Source organism: Muscardinus avellanarius (genome assembly GCF_963383645.1).
Source record: "Muscardinus avellanarius genome assembly, chromosome: 9".
NCBI lineage: Eukaryota > Metazoa > Chordata > Mammalia > Rodentia > Gliridae > Muscardinus > Muscardinus avellanarius.
In genome coordinates this window covers 26,755,624-26,773,908 of record NC_137795.1, presented here as the reverse complement: position 1 = coordinate 26,773,908, position 18,285 = coordinate 26,755,624, and the positions used below count along the sequence as shown (strand labels likewise).

The 18,285-nt window shown below is 37.8% G+C and overlaps 2 protein-coding genes across 2 annotated transcripts; one reads left to right on the top strand and one right to left on the bottom strand.

The window, feature by feature from the left end:
- Positions 1–244: 244 nt before the first annotated feature.
- MRPL32 (mitochondrial ribosomal protein L32) lies at positions 245–5,683 on the bottom strand (the record flags this gene model as incomplete). The annotated part of the gene is made up of 3 exons (XM_080701097.1): positions 5,551–5,683; positions 3,011–3,192; positions 245–499 (listed from the first exon to the last, which is right to left on the bottom strand). The coding sequence occupies exons 1-3, from the start codon at positions 5,678–5,680 to the stop codon at positions 245–247; spliced, it is 567 nt and encodes a 188-aa protein (XP_080557223.1). The 5' UTR covers positions 5,681–5,683.
- A 215-nt stretch (positions 5,684–5,898) lies between these two features.
- On the top strand, positions 5,899–17,336 carry PSMA2 (proteasome 20S subunit alpha 2; the record flags this gene model as incomplete). Its single annotated transcript, XM_080701048.1, has 8 exons — positions 5,899–5,954; positions 9,954–10,030; positions 10,652–10,784; positions 12,374–12,496; positions 13,401–13,482; positions 16,049–16,122; positions 17,076–17,133; positions 17,220–17,336. The coding sequence occupies exons 1-8, from the start codon at positions 5,914–5,916 to the stop codon at positions 17,334–17,336; spliced, it is 705 nt and encodes a 234-aa protein (XP_080557174.1). The 5' UTR covers positions 5,899–5,913.
- Between the last annotated feature and the right edge of the window lie 949 nt (positions 17,337–18,285).

Below are 18,285 nucleotides of genomic sequence, written 5' to 3'. Positions count from 1 at the left end.
AAGTTTATGCTTACTTAAAACCCAATAGGGTAATAGAAACAGGCATTATTAATCCATTCAGCCATTGCATAAATATTTTCAGTTTGCACATGATATATTTTTAAATTCTCTCTTATACAGCCAACTTCTTATAAAGTACATTTTAAACTATACCAATGATTTTAAAAAGAAGGACAACATAAAAACCAACTCTTCCTCCAAAGAGAAATGTTTTACTGTGAAATTATCTTTAATATGTTTGGAGTCAATTCTGGGTAAACCAGGATGGCCGCTTCCTGTCTCGTTCAATAATCCTCTTTCCCTGATCCTGTTCAGATGGCGTCTCTCCTGTATACAGCACTGTGGTCTCCACTGTGGGGGCCTTAAAAGGACCACCTTCTTGTTTCCACATCTGCCGTCTGATTTCTGCAGTCTCCTTCCGTACTTTCTCATAGCAGTAGCCACATAGGACGTGTTTCTGCTTCAGGTGACCGCATTCAGGGCAAGTTACTATGTTGTTCTTTAAAACAACAAACAAAAAACATACATTAACAAGAGGCAATATAAAGTACAAATAATCACCAACAGCCATTTTAGCTTTTTTAAAATGTTTGTGCTACATAAAGTCATAGCATCTAGTTCAATCTTCAATAGGGAAACTGAAAACAAGCAACTCTGAGTTTGAGTCAGTAGAAAATTTGGGACGAGAACTCCGGTTTACCAACTGAATATCCAGTACATTTTTAATTAACCACAACAATCATCTTTATGTAAATAGGTACTCTATTACTGCAGTTCAAATACTAAATCTCTAATGAGAACTCCATCAACACAATGTAAATTCACTTTCAATCTACCTGTGGCAAACAAAATAACATAACAAGCTAGCTTCCTCTGCTTAATTACTACATGATTCAAACTCTTGTACAGAATCCATAATTTTGGTAGATAGTACCATTTTTCTTTATATGTGAGCACTGATAATTCCTTCATATAAAACTCATGTTACAATTTGAAGGCACGTGTGTTGTGTATGTGTTAATGGAGACTGAACCCAGGGACATTCTACCTCCAAGACTCACCCCAGCCCTATTTTCCTTTTGAAACAGGGTCTCCCTAGGTTGATGAGTCTCACTACTTGCTGAGACTGTCTTCAAACCTGCGACCCTCCTGTCTCAGCCTTACAAATACTGAGGTTACTATAAAATATAACTTCTAAAATACTTCTCAACATATTCTGGGACTTGAAAAAGAAAAAAAAAATAGGAGCATTAAAGAAGCTTTAAATACTTTCTAAGATTAATAACATCCGTGAGGGAGATAGCAAAATAATCTCTCGTGAAAGGAACAAAGAACCTTGAAATTCCTGACTTTTCCATGTTCTTATTTTACTCTATCCTAAAAATTGAATTGTATGTCTAAAGGAGATACAAAAAGATAACCAGACAATCAGTCTTCTTTTTGTCATCAAAATATCCAAACAATATACTGTATGTAGCAGGAAATAATTCAGAGAAAATAAATGCACAGACTAATAGTCCAGGAAATTATGTAAAAGAAGACCTCATTCCTAAAATTTTAAATCCCTCAAAAGCAAATTCTAAGAAGTCTTAAATCAGTGTTTTCTAAGTTCCAGATAAAGTTCAGCCCCAACTATTTCTCAGTAATACTTTTTGGCTTACGTTCTATGGGCATAATTTTAAATGTAGACTCGGTTCTTGAGTCTTATCTATACAATGCTGCTACTGTGCATGCTACAAAGTAAACAGTGATTAAAATAATTGTTAATAAGCATGATATATATACTTTTTTTAAAAAACTAGATCAATGAAGAGAATTAGTCCATATTGTGGAGCAGGAAAATCTGAAACTGTTTGAGGTAAGAGTACAGAAGGAGCTGGGCGTGATGGCGCACGCTTGTAATCCCCGTGCTTGGGAGGCTGAGGTTGAAGGATCGCACAGGTTCGAAGCCAGCCTCAGCTACTCAGTGAGGCTCTCAGCAACTTAGTGAGACCTTGTTTCCAAATAAAATATAAAATAGGTCTGGGAGTGTACCCCGGAGGTAGGAAGCCTCTGGGTTCCACCCCCAGGACCACACACACACACACACACACACACACACACACACAGTATAGAAGGAGCGGTCTGAAAAGAACGTGGGCTCAAAAATCAGACTGCCTGAGCTCAAATCCTGGCCTATCACTAACAGCTGCGCAAACCACAGAAAATTCTTTTTGTTTCTTTATCCTAAAAATGAAGAAAATGATTATTTGCTTTAGAGGATTATTGTAAGAATGTACTGGAATAATATACATGAAACACAGAGGTATATCATACGTCCTTAATAGATGTTAGCATTTACTTATCTCAAGATTTTCTTTCACAGTATTTTATTGAACATGGTAAAGAGTTAAATATGTAAATAGTAAAACCCAACACCAAATATGTCTACTCCTTTTTTTTTCCTTTTTTTTCTTGTACTAGGGATTAAACCCAGAGGTATTCTAACTTCAAGCTATATCCCCAGCCCAATTTTATTTATTTGGAAACAGGGTCTTGCTAGGTTGGAAACAGTAGCCTCACTACTTGCTGAGGCTGTCCTCAAACCTATGATCCTCCTGTCTCAGCCTCCCAAGTACTGGGATTACAGGTATATGTCATCATGCCCAGCTCTGCCTACTTCTGACTGATCACTTTAGGTCTGCTCATATTTAATATGTTTACTCATTTTTAGTTCAAATAGCTTAGCTATTAATATATTAATAGTAGTTCACCTAGCTTAAGATTTATGCAGCTTAAGTCAAAGTCATGTGGGCTCTAGCCCTCTAACCAATCCTCAAACATTTTTCTTCTATTTTTAATATGCCGGCTAGAGGACACTAGATACACAATGAGGTTGTTTTATTTTACTCAGGCCAGAGGGTAGGCATAGAAGATCTGAGTATAATTTATCCAAAAGCTACACAAAAATATCATGAGACTATTCAATGGAAGACTAAGAAAAGCACAGCCACAATAATTAAGACATTACCTTAACTTTAATAAGTTTCCGTGGGTCTCTTCTCCTGCATCGGTTAACTTCAATGGTGCGTCTGTTTTTGGGAGCTGCCATCCAAAAGATACTATCCAAAAGGCTGGAATTCTCCTTACTTCCACTGATATCATTTGCTGGCTCTGGAAATATGGCTGGACCTTGGACTGCTAATGCTGGTCCTATAAAATACAGACATGGAGGTACAACTTTGATTGCTAGCTCCTAAATGACCATTCAGATATCATTCTCCTTATAATCAACTATGATAGGTCAAAAAATATACATATACACAAACACCCAATAGTTTAGAACATTAAATTTAATAGATACTGGACAGTAAATCTTACCTATTAAAATATACAGTATCAAAGCTAATACAAAAGGAATTATCATATAACAAAATATATTTTTAATGGAACCTGAAGTGAGATCAGTGGAATTTTATCAAGAGCTTCTTACTTCATGCAATACAGGAGTGAAGGGTTTAGTAGAAATGATAAGTAAAAGAATGACAGGGGATTAACTTAAAAAACCAAATAAGTCAGGCATGGTGGCACATGCTTGTAAACACAGCATTTGGGAGGCTGAGACAAGAGGATGGAGGTTCCAGGACAGCCTCAGCTACTTAGTGAGGTCCTTTGCAACTCAGTGAGACCCTGTTTCAAAATAAGGAATAAAAATATAGGGCTGGTGGTATAGCTAGGAGGTAGAATGCCCAGGGTTCAATCCCCAGTACAGGGGGGGAAAAAAAAATCATTCAATCGTCCATATTCTATTTGGTGGAGAACAGGACCTTATTAATGTATATGTAACTTTAAGATTAAGATTCCTTAACTGTGCACTTCTGACCTGCACTGGGATAACTAAGTAATATTAAAAATTATATTCAATCTAGTTAGCTCCTTTATCATATAACCTAGTAGGTTCCTTAAGTCACTAAGTTCCTCCTTAATCTTTGTTTTTTTTTTCTCTAAGAAAAAGAGCTAGCTCACCATTTCTTTGGATATTATTATTTATGTGACTATCACTGCCTCATTTTTGGTTTACTCAATTGCTTATAAAGTCATAGAGATTGCTTTACTCTCCACTCTTTCTTTGCTAAGCACAGCCCAGTGGTTAATAACACAATCTCTGGACTGTATATATAACCTGGAGACTTTCTAAGTCTACTTCAGTTGAAAAGTAGAGATACCTAGTGGGATTGTTGTTAATATTATCCAAAGAAGAATATGGAGAAAACTTACATCAGTGTTTGTTATATATCTGTACATATTTTATGTTCAGACTGCCTTAGCTACTGTCACTTCTGGGATACTTTGTAAATGTTAAAGCAATGGAAGCTTTAATGTCCAAAATACTTGTAATTAAAATTATATCCTGCTGGATATAAGCATGGTGCACTGTAATCCCAGCGCTTGGGAAGCTGAGACAGGAGGATCCTACAGTTTTGAAGCCACCCTCTGCTACTCAGTGAGGCTCTTAGCAACTTAGTGAGACCAATTCCAAGTAAAGTATGGAATAGGTCTGGGAGTAGAAAAAGCCCCTGGGTTCTAACCCCAGTAACACACACACACACACACACACACACACACACACACACACACATATCCTGAAGGAGACAAGTGTATAAGAGTTCATCTGCATAGAGTTCATGTTAACAAACTGCACTCCGCATGCATCGGAGAGGAAGACTAAAAAGGAAAGAGGACAGGGACCCAGAGTAGCAGAACTGTACAAACATGACAACTGTCTACACTTCTGCACTAGCAAACTTGATCAACTCCAACACGTCCCCAGGATGATTTCAGCTCCCCTTAGAGATTAAGCCTAACAGAGCTCCATGCTGCCAGAAAATACTTTTTGTTCAGTCAACACATACCTGATGATAGGCACCTGAACTCCCTTTCTTACAGCATTTTCTACAATGAGCTTAAAACTGTAAAGACATCACTTTCAAATAAAAAACGTCTCTCTCACGGGACCCGGAGCCAGTTTTACACAGCCATTCATCAGAAAGAACAGGACCTCTCTCCCAGCTCCTGCGGGTGAATAGAATTCTAACTTCGATAACTGCGCGCCAGAAGACACATCTGGACTAATCACCTTTACACTGACCAACCCTTTTCTGCTTTTCACTTCTCTGACTCCGAGGGGCCCTACACTCCCCGTAACCCCCTAAGAGGTCTAAATCACCTCTGCACAAATCAGAATGGAATGGAGCTCGGCTGTCCTCGATCGGTAGTTACTGAATAGGATCTATTTTCTGCTTTTTAACTAAAGCCTGGCAGTGCTTATCTTTGACACAAGGTCATGAGCTTGGTAACACTCTGTGCAAGGATGTGTAAACACAGCACTGTTTTGTTTTGGTCGTGGGCGCAAAAGTTGCCGTGTGCGGCGGCTAAGCGGAAAGTCCCCAACTCTGTTCCTTTACGCGCAGACGCGGATGACAAGATCCGCCGAGGTCCAAAGGCATGGGCAGTGTCTACGGGCAGCACCGGTGGCCTCATCCAGTCTCCACGGAGCCTTTCTTTACCTACCCCATGGAGGACTTGGAAGGTCTGACCAGCTCTGCTGAAGTTTCCGCTGCAATGCCTCCCAACAGTTTCGGAGCAGTCCCCGTGCTCCGGGACACCGAGGAAGAACCAGCAACCACACGGCCGGCGCCATCTTCCTCGCCGGAAGACAGAACCCACTGAGCTAAGGTCCCGGGCCTACAGCGAGCATGCGCTCAGCCCCAGCGTCAAGCAAATCCGGTTTCCAGAACTACAACTTCCAGCATGCCTATGGGTCGGCTCTGCCTCTAGCCCAATCAGAGAGTGAGAGGGAAGGAGGGGGCGGGGAAATGAGACGTCGGCAGCTGTGCGCATGTGTGCTGGCGTGCTTTGGCTCTCCGGGTAAAGATGGCGGAACGCGGGTATAGCTTTTCGTTGACTACATTCAGGTAAGAAAGGGACCCCCGAGGGCCACCGCGGAGTGACGGTTGCAGGACTTTTCAACCCCGTTTTGGTTGTCCTGGCCTGTAGTTTAGTATTTCCGGAAGGTCCAGTAGGGAATGGAGTTGGGAATGCAGCTTGCAAAGTCATTGGCCGGGCCAGAGGCCGGGGCGGCGGCGTTGGGGGCCTGGGGCAGTGCGGGCCTGGCGGACCCGGGACGGGCGTGGGCAGCGGCCCCCGGAGGCCCCCGGTCGGAAACTAACTTTTGTTAGAAAATGAGGCGTTATCTCCAGGTGGCTCGTTTTAGAACTCGGGGTTTCATTCTGACCCACGTAGGCCAGATGCAGGAGCTTTAAAGCTCGAAATCGATCAAATTATGTGGGGTCGCTTTTTGAGGGGCAAGAAGGGAAACCTAAAGTTTACAGTTAGGTCGTAGGCTTGTTCTCCGTTTAATTGTAGTGTCTTGACACTGAGTGCTTTCGGTTTCTTTCTTGCCCCTGTTAGAAGCCTATGGACCGAAAAAATAAAAACGCTGACTTTTTTTTTTTTTTTTAGCTTAGGTTTCAGTGCGCCCCAAAGTAGTTAGGCTATGTTTTGGCCTGCCTTTTCTCCTTCCCTTCTCTTCATGTCTTTCTCCTTCTCTTTCCTACTTCCCGATTTTAAATAGATGTTAGATTTTTCTTTTTTTGCGGTACTGGGAATAAAACCCAGGGGCACTCTACCTCCGAGATAACCCCCCTAGCCCTATTTTTTATTCCTTATTTTTGAGACAGGGTCTCACTGAGTTGCAAAGGGCCTCACTAAGTAGTTTGAGGCTGGTCACAAACCTGCAATCCTCTTGTCTCAGCCTCCCAAATGCTGAGATTAGAAGCGTGCCCCACCACGCCCGGCTAGATTTTTCTAATACAGAATTGGTAGTTAAATAGTAAGTATATTTCCCAAAATACAGTTGAGGTGAACCATCTTATCCAATGTCCAGTGTAAGAAAACCATCACGGGAGAATTTTAAAAATCGACCAGGCAAGAATTCTTGTTTGACAGTTTTCTTATGGATCAATAATGCTTCATTTAGTTGTCCTATCTGACACTAAGGTCAGGCAGGTTCTAACTTGTTGAATACTTTGTGTGTAGGTGTCACTGACGTTACTCTATCACTTTCCACTGCCATTCAGGAAGAATGTTATCTGGACATTTTACTAATGAGCTAATCACAGCTTGGACAAATTAACCTAAGTTCATCCTTGAATAGACATTCAAACTAAATTATTTCTGGTGACAAAAATTAATACACTCTTTATTACATTTTGTTGTCATTCTCTTGGTAGGTCCCCCCCTACCCACCCAGTACTGGGCATTGAACCCAGGTGCATTCTTCCTCTGAGCTTCAACCCCAGCCCAATTTTTAAATTTTTATTTTGAAACCGGGTCTCACCAAGTTGAGGGCCTAAGTAGGTGAGGCTAGCCAAAAACTTTCCATCCTCCTGTCTCAGCCTCCCAAGTACTGGGATTACAAGAGTGTGCAACCATGCCTATCTCTTGGTAGCTTTTAATAAGTGAGGGTATGCAATAGTTTATTGATAACCTTTGAGTGAAATTCATTTAATTCTGTACTAAAAGGTTCCATTATATGTATTGAAAGAAAGTGTGTGAGGTAGTCTTTGTGAACACAGAAAATGTTGTCCTTTATCTCTAAGAAAGTGTAATTCTAGTGGAGCTGAAACATAAAACAGTCATACATCATCAGGGACTGAATCTTTTTATGACTAACTTCTTTACTAAAACAAACTTGTTTTTTTTAACTGATACAATTAATAGTTTTAGCCAGAAAGAAATGTTATTTTATACTGGTGTAGTCAAAATTAAACTGTTTATATGAAAATGACTAGAGTTTATAGGTTGAAGAAGGTATTTTATGACTTGTATTTGGCTGAAGATATTGATAACACGTGAGCAAACTTACACCTACTAATGAATTCTAAAAAATGTTTTTCTGTTACCCAGGAATTTTACTTTTAAGGGTGGAAGAATGAACATGACTTTGGATTGGATAATCAGAAAAGGGCCATGCTTCAGTGTGATTTTGATAGTGGAAGATGAAAAGGAACCAGCTCTTTGGAAACTTAAGAATAAAGAGAGTGAGTGTAGTGAGCAGAGAGTTAATGGAGATGAAGTAAGGGCCACTCATGCAGGGCTTGTAGACCAGGCTCAGTCCAGAGTAGTAGTTTTTGTTTTAAGTGAACCAAACAGTTATTACAGGGTTTAATTGTGAGTGAAATGTGGAAGCAAAGTGAGAGAGAAACTAGTTAGAAGGTTATTTCAGTTTGCTAAGTAAAGATGATGGTGCTTTAGACTGAGGTAGTGGCATTACAGACTAACAAGACTGTTCAGCAAGCTTACGGGTTAATGAGCAATCATAGAAAGATGCCATGACAGGGTATGTACAGATGGTCCTGGGAACAGAGAAGAAGTAATGAAGTTTTCACAAGTCTTTAAATGTTCCCTTGAGGTGTGAACTAGGTATTGAGCAATACCTGAAAGCTAGATGGATCCTAAAGCCCATGATTATTGAAATAATGACAATTAAAGGGGGGGGGGCAGGAGTGGTGGTGTATACTTGTAATCCCAGTACTTGGGAGCCTATGACAGGTATATTCAAGGCCAGCTTCAGCAACTTAGCAAGACTCTTAGCAATTTAGCTAGACCCTGTTTCAAAATAAAAACTAAAATAGGGCTAGAAGTGTAGCTCAGAGAATGAATGTCCCTGGGTTTAATCCCTAGTACCAAAAAAGAAAAATACTGAAGGAAATAAAGTTCAGCAATTTTATTTACTCTAAATGCTTATTGTTGTTTTTCTTTTAAGTCAACTAATTTGTTGAGTCTGAAACATACCCAGAACTTACACTTTGTTGAGGAAGAAACATTATAAAAATAATTCACACATTTTGAATTTTAGGCAAAAAGGAAGTATAGAGTAGGAATTCAATGGAATCTAAAAGTAGGTGGCATCCCTGGGGACATGGCATATCTACTGAGGACTGCAGGACAGCCAGGAAGGTGCTCACCAGTCAGTAGGGAAATGCGTTTTGGACAGAATTAACTTCTTGGGGCTTTTGAAATTTAAAAGTACTATATATCTTGAGCAAGGTGGGGTGGTACTAGGTGAGACTTGAATGACAAATGAAATATCTGTAACTAGATGAAGTTAAGCAGATGCCCCCCCTGGAACTTAAGATTGCCTTTTCAAGAGAATATAGGAGATTTGACTTAACTGTATAACTTTGAATGGATTACTTTCCTTTAGAGATTTTTTTTTCCCCCTCTATCAATAAGAAGGTTGGTTTGTGACAGTGATTCTAATTCAACAACTAGTTCAAAATAGTGTGACCTAAAAAGGCCGGTTTGGGACTAGCATTTGGCAATCAAACTTAAAGAGCTGGATCTGCTATGTATACCCATTTAGTGGTTCTTAGAATTATTTTTATATTGTATGGGAAATAGCTTTTTGTGAATGATGTCTAGGTCTAACATGTCAGTCCCTGTTATTAAAAGCACCCACATGAAATATATGTTGTTCAGTTCTTAGACACATACATTATCTTGATAATGTTACTATTCAGTATTATGCCAGAAATTTTTATAGGCAGCATTTCTTTTAATCATTGTAGCAGCTCTTCAGATAACTGGTACTATTGTCTCCATCTTACAGATGAGGGGAAAAAAACTCAGAAAGCTTATGTAACTCACCTAAAGTCATAAGGGGGTAACAGTAAAAAGAGGTAGTGATAATTAATAATGCTCTAACTGGCAGACAAATGAAAAAAACGAAGGGAAAGAATTTGTGTGTCACTATGAGTGTGTTCATCTTATACCAAGTTTATGATGGATTTCAAAGGCTGCCTGTTGCTTAGGGTCTGATTAATGGGATTTGATGTATATAAATGCTCTTTCTCAGAAATGTTACTGCAATAAATATTTTAAAATATTTGAACATACTGTTTCTTTTTAAGCCCATCTGGTAAACTCGTCCAGATTGAATATGCTTTGGCTGCTGTAGCTGGAGGAGCCCCTTCAGTGGGAATTAAAGGTAATTAAATGCTTTGTTCAGTTCACATGCTTGTTAATAGTTACTTGTAAAATTTTTTTTTTTTTTTTTGGTTGTATTGGGGTTGGAACCCAGGGACATTCTACCTTTGAGCTATGCCCTGGCCCTATTTTTTATTCTTTATTTTTTATTTTTGGTGGTACTGGGGGTGGAACCCAGGGGCTTTTCTACCTCTAAGCTATATTCCCAGGCGTATTTTAGATTTTTTTTGGAAACAGGGTCTCACTAAGTAGCTGAGGCTGGCTTCAAACCTGTGTGATCCTCCTGTCTCAGCCTCCCAAGCACTGGGGTTACAAGTGTGTGCCACCACACCCGGCTAGAAATCTAATTATTTTAAGACATGTAAACTCTTTGGTATCCTAGAGTACTTTTAAGAGAGATCTTATAATACTGTTAGATGTAGGGATTTTTTAAGTGCACTAAGTGATCAGTGAAGGAACAGTAGACTTACTGTTTCTTAGGTAATTTTAATACAAGAATCCAAAAGAAAAGGTTTAATAAATTAGAAAATAACAACGGAGTTGGGTTTTAATATGTATATAATTAGAAAGCTATTGAAACAGAATCTTTATTTGATAAATATTTATGTTCTTTTTTTAAAAGCTGCAAATGGTGTGGTATTAGCAACTGAGAAGAAACAGAAATCCATTCTGTATGATGAGCGAAGTGTACACAAAGTGGAACCAATTACCAAACATATAGGTTTGGTGTACAGTGGCATGGGTCCAGATTACAGGTACATCTTGCTTTTGACAGTTTTTCTTTGTGCCATCTCATGAATTGATTCATAATCTATCTTTTTGAGGAGAAAAGTCAAGTGATGTTCCTTTAATCTTTTTTTTTTAACAACAGCAGCCTCACCCATGCCAGGGTTATTTTGCCTGTACAGGTTACTATAAGGAGGTTTAATTCAGTGTCAATCAGTTGTCAAGAGCAGATAGATTTAGTACTCACTACTTTTATCTCTGTATAATGGACTTTTCTTTCTGATCACTATCCCTCTCTGATTATCCAAGGAATGGGAGTAAAGGGCTTCAGTGTTCCCTAAGGCACTTTTTAGTTCGCTTATTTTTAGTCATAAAGCAGACAGAAGCTACCTTTCAAGCACTTTCATGGGAAAGGCAATACGCTACTTTGTAGCTGATTTTGTTTTCTCAGCTCTACCTAGATTCTACCATTGAGTTATACCTCAAGCCCTTTCCCTAATGCACTTTTAAAATTACTGAAGCAATATATGCTACTGTAAACTATTTTTTATAGTAAGAGGCAACAAAAGAAAGCATAAGCATCCAGAGTTAATTTCATTATCTTTATTTTTATTGTTAGAGAGACAAAATTCTGTAAGGCCACTGAAAGTTGGTTATTATGGCAGCCATCCAGGATCCAGAAGCACATAGATTCTTTCACAGGAAAAGAGATGATAGTCCCATTATATTAGGGAGCCAGCAAGTAGAAGAGAGCAACACCTCTCTATGTTTATCATTGAACAAACAAGGAAAGAGATAATACTTTATTACTCATGATTTTTGTGAAGCAAAACAGAACCAAAATTTTATTTTAATGAAACAGAAAAACCAGCAAGTTTACTAAAATGTGATCAGCCTTCACTACAGCAGAACTTTGTTGCCACTGGGAGACCGCAGTATGCCACTACTGATAAATAAACTTAGTGACTAAACATGAGTATCCTATAGGGGGATAGTATGTATATTTCAGATCAGTAGTATATGAGCAGATAAAGATAAGTGCTATCTCTCTTGCTAAAATTTTTATTTGATGCATAGTACATTGACAGTTGATAGGTTTTAAGTTAAAAGTAGTTTCTTGTTTCTTAATCTCTTAAGGGTAATCTAAAGTATAGGTAGAGAGGTTTAGGCAGTCTGCGGAAAAGGTTAAGGCACGGTTAGAAAAAGATGCCCACAATGGTGTATGTGTATTTGTGTGCATATGTGTGTGTGTTGGTTGGGGTGAACTCTAAAAGGGTGGCTACTTTAAAATAAGTGGGACAGTGGCCAGGAAGCCACAGAGGAAGCTAAACTTCTCATTTGTGCATCCAACCTGTTGCTTTTAAGCTGACTGGGACTCTGGTCCCTACTTCCTTTTTGCCTTCTTGTGTATCTCCTATTGTTTGGTTTCCCTGCAACGATCTGATATTTTCTTCTTTTAAGTTTGCTGGAGTCAGATGCAATAGTAAGACTGGCTCTGAGCCAATAGTTGTTACTAAAAAAAATACATGTTCAACTTGTGCTGTAGAAGGAGAATGAGTCTTTTTAAGTAGTAGAGCATTTTAATTTAATTAAATCTTGTTTCTTCCTTGTTTGTTAGAGTGCTTGTACACCGAGCTCGAAAACTTGCTCAGCAATATTATCTTGTTTACCAAGAGCCCATTCCCACAGCTCAGCTTGTGCAGAGAGTAGCTTCTGTGATGCAAGAATATACCCAGTCAGGGTAAGTTGCTTTTATTACTTGAAATGTGTCATGAATTAGAAGAGGAAAAAAAATCATTTCAAAAGAGTAGATATAGGAGACTTACTATTGCTATTTTTGCATAAAAATGGAGGAAAAATGACAAATATTCTTAGGTTTGGGTGTATATGAGATAATATAAAGGTAGTTTTATATAAACTCAGTGGACAAGCTGTGAGTCGTCATGGTTGGGATACCATATGTTACTTCACACTTAAGTAGTACCCCCCATTGTCTTTAGGTTTGTCATAATCCACTTTGTCACTCTTAACAAAATAGCTGAGGAGGAACACCTTATAAGGAAAACAGGTTTGTTTAGTTCACAGTTCTGGAGGTCCAAGAGTATGATGCTAGCATAGCTTCTGATGAGGGCCTTCTGGCACATGGCATTGTGTGGTTGGGCCCCTTGCCAGAGCGGTCATATAGTGAGAGAAGAGGCAAGAGAGTGGGAAGGGGCCAAGCTTGCTTCTTTGTAATAATCTGTTGTTGTGAGAACTAATCTACAAGATGTAGTCCACTCTGAGAAACCAGCATTTATCTTTTCTGAGGATGGCCCCATGACCTAGTCTCCTCCCACTAGGTCCCACCTCTTAAAGGTCTACTACCTCTCAATCTTATTACATTGGGATCGAACTTCCATACATGAACCTTGGGGAGCAAACCATAGCTGTCACTCCATTTAATTAAAAAATATTTAACTATTTTTTCTCATTAGCAGAAAGAGAACTTATTTTGAATTGATTCATTTTGAAAGAAGTTAAATAGAGAACTTTAAAGTTTTAATTTAGTTTATTTGGTAATTTACTTGAGATACCTACTGATAAATTCTTGAGAGTGATTTTAATACCATGAATATATCATGTAATTTTCATTTTCTTTTCTGCAGTGGCGTTCGCCCATTTGGAGTTTCTTTACTCATTTGTGGTTGGAATGAAGGACGACCATATTTATTTCAGTCAGATCCATCTGTAAGTACCTTTAAATATATTTGAGGGATTTGTTAAGGTTGCTTATTAAGTGTCTAATAAAAGTAGAAGCCATAAAGATTTTAAAATTTATCAGTATTTTTTCTTTTTATTTGGGCTTTAGAAAATATAAAGTAGTGTACATTTATGTATACCTTCACATTTTTGGTAATTCAGTCTTCTAAGGAAGCCTAAGGAAGCTATAAGCTACATTAGTTTTGCCTTCTTGTGTTCCTTAACATCACATACTGAATGAGTTGTTGAAATAGTTAACATGTCTTCGATCTGCAGAAGTCTGTGACTGTGGGAAATGCTGTAATTAAAGATGTGAATCTGGTGAACACTGTTTTAATCTTTCCCACTAGTTTAAACTGGGAACTGACTAGAGTCTGACTGTTCCAGCAAAAACATTGCTTTAGCTATATTGACTTCAGAGTTTTGCAAAATGAATGTGTAATGAATGTCCTGGGTGAGTCGTCTGCTTTGAAAGAGAAGATTGGTGTCTAAGTTAGAAGATGTTTTTAGAACTCCACTCCATGTCATTCCATTTGCTTTGAGAGCCTTAAGAAATTATTCAAGATAAGGAACTGATCTTTGTTTATGGATTATTAGATAATTTCAAGTTCACTCAGTACAGACCTTATGCCTTAATAACCTTTACAGACTTAAAAGGCAAAAGAAAAACATTTTGGTGATTGATTATTTTATTTATTTTTTTGTGGTGGTACTGGAGATGGAACCCTTCTCTGGGACACACTCCCAGACCTATTTTATATATTTTTTATTTGGAAACAGGGTCTTTTAAGCCAGCGCGGCTGGCTTCGAACCTGCACGATCCTCCTGTCTCCGCCTCCCAAGTGCAGGGATTACAAGCGTGTGCCACCATGCCCAGCTGGTGATTGGTTATTTAAATTCGAAAAGTAGGCCAGGCATGGTGGTGCAACACTTGTAATCCTGATATTTGGGAAACTGAGACAGGAGTATTGCAGGTTTGCAGCCAGCCTCAGCTACTTAGGCCCTCTGCAACTTAGTGAGACTTTGTTTCAAAATAAAGAATAAAAACTAGGGCTAGGAATATAGTTTGGAGGTAGAATGTCCCTGGGTTTCATCTCTGGTAACACACACACACACACACACACACACACACATCAGAAAGGTGAGTATTTGGGAACTTTGACAGTGTTTTTTATCATCTCAGAACTTCTGAAGCTAAATGACAAGTCCTTTTACTTTTCTTTCCAGTGAGTAGTAGCAGCCATCCTCTCTGGAATAATCTGTTTTCACCTTTTACCCTATTTTTCATTATTTTATCTAAAAGGCAATTGTTAGCCAGGTATAGTTGCACTCACTTGTGATCCCAGTACTTGGGAGGCTGATTGGAAGGAGGATTGCAGGCTCACAGCCAGCCTCATACACTTAGGCCCTCTACAACTTAGTGAGACTCTATTTCAAAATAAAGAATAAAAATTAGGGATAGGGATTGTATCTTGGAGGTAGAATGTCTCTGGGTTTAATTTTCAGTACTGTAAAAATAAAGGGAATTGCTTCATTTGATATGTCTTTTGGCATTTTTTTCAATGTGTGTGTATATATATATATGTTTTTCAACAAGTGATACATTGCTACTGCTTTCATTTTTCCTCAGATTATAGAGTGTGTGTGTGTGTGTGTGTGTGTGTGTGTGTGTGTGTGTGTGTGTGTTGCTAGGGATTGAACCAAGGGCTTTGCCCATGCTAGGCAAGCACTGTACTACTCATTTTCTGTATTGAGACAGGGTCTTGCTAAGTTTCTACTCTGGCTTTGAACTTGTAACCTTCCTGCCTCAGCCTCCTAAGTTGCTGAGAGTGTAGGTGTGCACCACTGCACCCAGTTGTCTCTTTTTAATGTATTTACTAATTAAAATGACTTAATTACCAATTTTTAGATATATAGAACAGGTTTTTAAGTCTCTTCAATCCATTTAAGCTGAACTATTGATTCTATTGATTATTCACTTTACATTAACATTGGTTTCCTTTAATTAGCTTTTTTGCAAAATGTACAATAAATTGTATCATGAACAACTTGTCAGTTTGATGAATTTTAGTATATGGAAATATTGAAGAAAACTATCACCACAATCAAGATACCAAATTCCTCTTTAATATCCAAGTTTTTACGCCAGGCATGGTGGTGCACGCTTGTAATCCCAGCATTCAGGAGGCTGAGACCGGAGGATCGTGGTTTGCGGACAGCCTCAGCTACTTAATGAGGCCCTCTGCAACTCAGTGAGACTCAGTTTCAAAATAAGGAATAAAAAATAGGGCAGGGACTGTAGCTCGGAGTTCCAATGCCCCTGAGATCCATTCCCAGGCCCGCAAAAAAAAAAAAAAAAAAGTCCAAGTTTCTTCATGCCTTTCTATCATCCATCCCTTTAATTTTTTTAAAAAATAACCTTTCCTGTGGCATTTCCATTCCAATTCAGTAAAATTTCTATTACCTTAGAAATTAGACCAATTATAGAGTTAAGCAAATAGCAGAATAATTGTATTAATGTTTTAAAATGCAGCTCTTTTCCCTTCATGATTAGGGAGCATACTTTGCTTGGAAGGCCACAGCCATGGGAAAGAACTATGTAAATGGGAAAACCTTCCTTGAGAAAAGGTAGGCACACTGTGACTGCATTCATCAGCAAGCTGACCTTATGGTTTTTAGCACTCTTTAAATGATTAATTTCATGGATCTAAACAAATTTCTTCTATACTCTGTATTTGAATCTAAAGGAACAAAAATAAAACTTCTCAATGTCTTGGCTTCGAGCCTTTGGAATATTAAGTGGTAATATTATTTGTTAAGAGCATTTCTTTCTACATTCTTCTTGGTTATTTCCTAAATGACAATGTTTTTTACTTAATTTTTCCAACCATTTAAAAAAATTGTGTGTAGAGGAGGAAAATGTTTAAATGATTTAATGATAGTTAGTATAATAATTATGAAACCAAGAAATTGTGAAATCAAATACCTGTGTAAAGGTCTGCTGTCATTGTAGAGCACAACGGCTCATTCTTACTCCTAGGTGTACTCCAGACTCAGCATTATTATAATCATCTAAAATATTCAGCTGTTTGAACAGAAAAATTTTGTAATCAGCTTTAACAGAAGACCTCTATCAGTATATTTCTCATATGATATTCATGTTCAGACTACTCTTAGATACTTTATTAAATGTAAATTTAATCTTGGGATCATAAAGCAGTTTCCCTTAACTTTTACTTATTAGTCTTCCAGACATTTTACAAAATTTTGGCAAAGGTCTGATTTTTATCCCCTATGTTTTTAATATTGCTATGATATCCTAATTAAAATATTTATACCTAGGTTTTGTGAAGTACACTCATTTTGAGGTTATACTCTTGTGATGTTGGGAATTGAATATCAAATAATTGTCAATATCTTAGTTGGTGATAGGTTCTCATTGAGGTAACTACAAGAATTAATGTATAATTTTGTATTTTTAAGAGTTCAATTTTTAAAAAATATGCTGCTATTATATTTAAATAAGTATAAAGAATGTATACAGTGCCATAAAGTCATTGTTATTTTAAAAATTTCTTTAGATATAATGAAGATTTGGAACTTGAAGATGCCATTCATACAGCCATCTTAACACTAAAGGTTAGTCCAGTATCTGCCAAGTGGGTTTATGATGGTTTTGTAATTAACTGCTCAGAAAAATCAACCTTTTTTTCCTGTCTCAATAGGAAAGCTTTGAAGGGCAAATGACAGAAGATAACATAGAAGTTGGGATCTGCAATGAAGCTGGGTTTAGGAGGCTTACGCCAACTGAAGTGAAGGATTACTTGGCTGCCATAGCATAATAATGAAATGATGAAACAGTCTGGAGTTTCAGATAATTTATCTACTTAAACATGTTTAAAGTATGTTTTGTTTTGCAGACTTTTTGCATACTTATTTCTACATGGTTTAATGGACTGATGTTTTTAAAATAACACTTATAAATCATAATAAACTGTTAAATCCAACTTCTAGGTTTTTAGGTGTTAGTAAAATTTTAACATAGTTATTCCTGTTTTTTTTTTTTTTTCTTATCACAGTTGACTTAAAGAAACTACATTGCAAAGCAGAATAATGAACTCACTCTAGTTTTGATGCACTTTTGGTTAAGTCAGTTTTTGTTGCTCCCTATACTACTAGATATTGCTTATGTTGCCATAAAGTAAAATGCTGATTTTGGTGAACACTGCTTTTAAAGCTGGGAAAACAAACTTTCATGGGTTCATGAGGCAAGATAAGAAGCATAAGGTATTAGGAACCATTTGGTGTGAGTCAGATCCTAGAGTGCTTTGAATATTGGAGCCATGATAGGTCCCCTTTTGGAGCCATATTACATAAATAAACCATAGTTTGTTGATTCCCTGCTGGCTGCTCCATCACAAGTAGGTAAACATTTAAAAGGAACCCCTAGTTTGTGCTAGGCCTTTTTAATTCAAGGATGAGTATGAGTGCTGGAAATAAAATACTAAGTATCAAAACTGGTTTAAAGCTCTGCCTTATTAATGTGATCTCACTGTAATCAGAACCTTCACTGTAAGTAAGGTTCTTATATGAAAGTATAGTGCTTAGTTTGGGTTCTTTGGTTTGTTTTTAGTCTTAGGATAAAGAAATTATGTCATTTGTGTGGTTCACAGTACAGAGAGTTTGAGTCTCATATTCATACCAGCATGAAGAAGAGTAGTAGTCATTTCCAAGATGTAATTGTAGTACAAAAGATTTGATTAAGTTTAGGGAAAGCCAGCCATTGTGCTG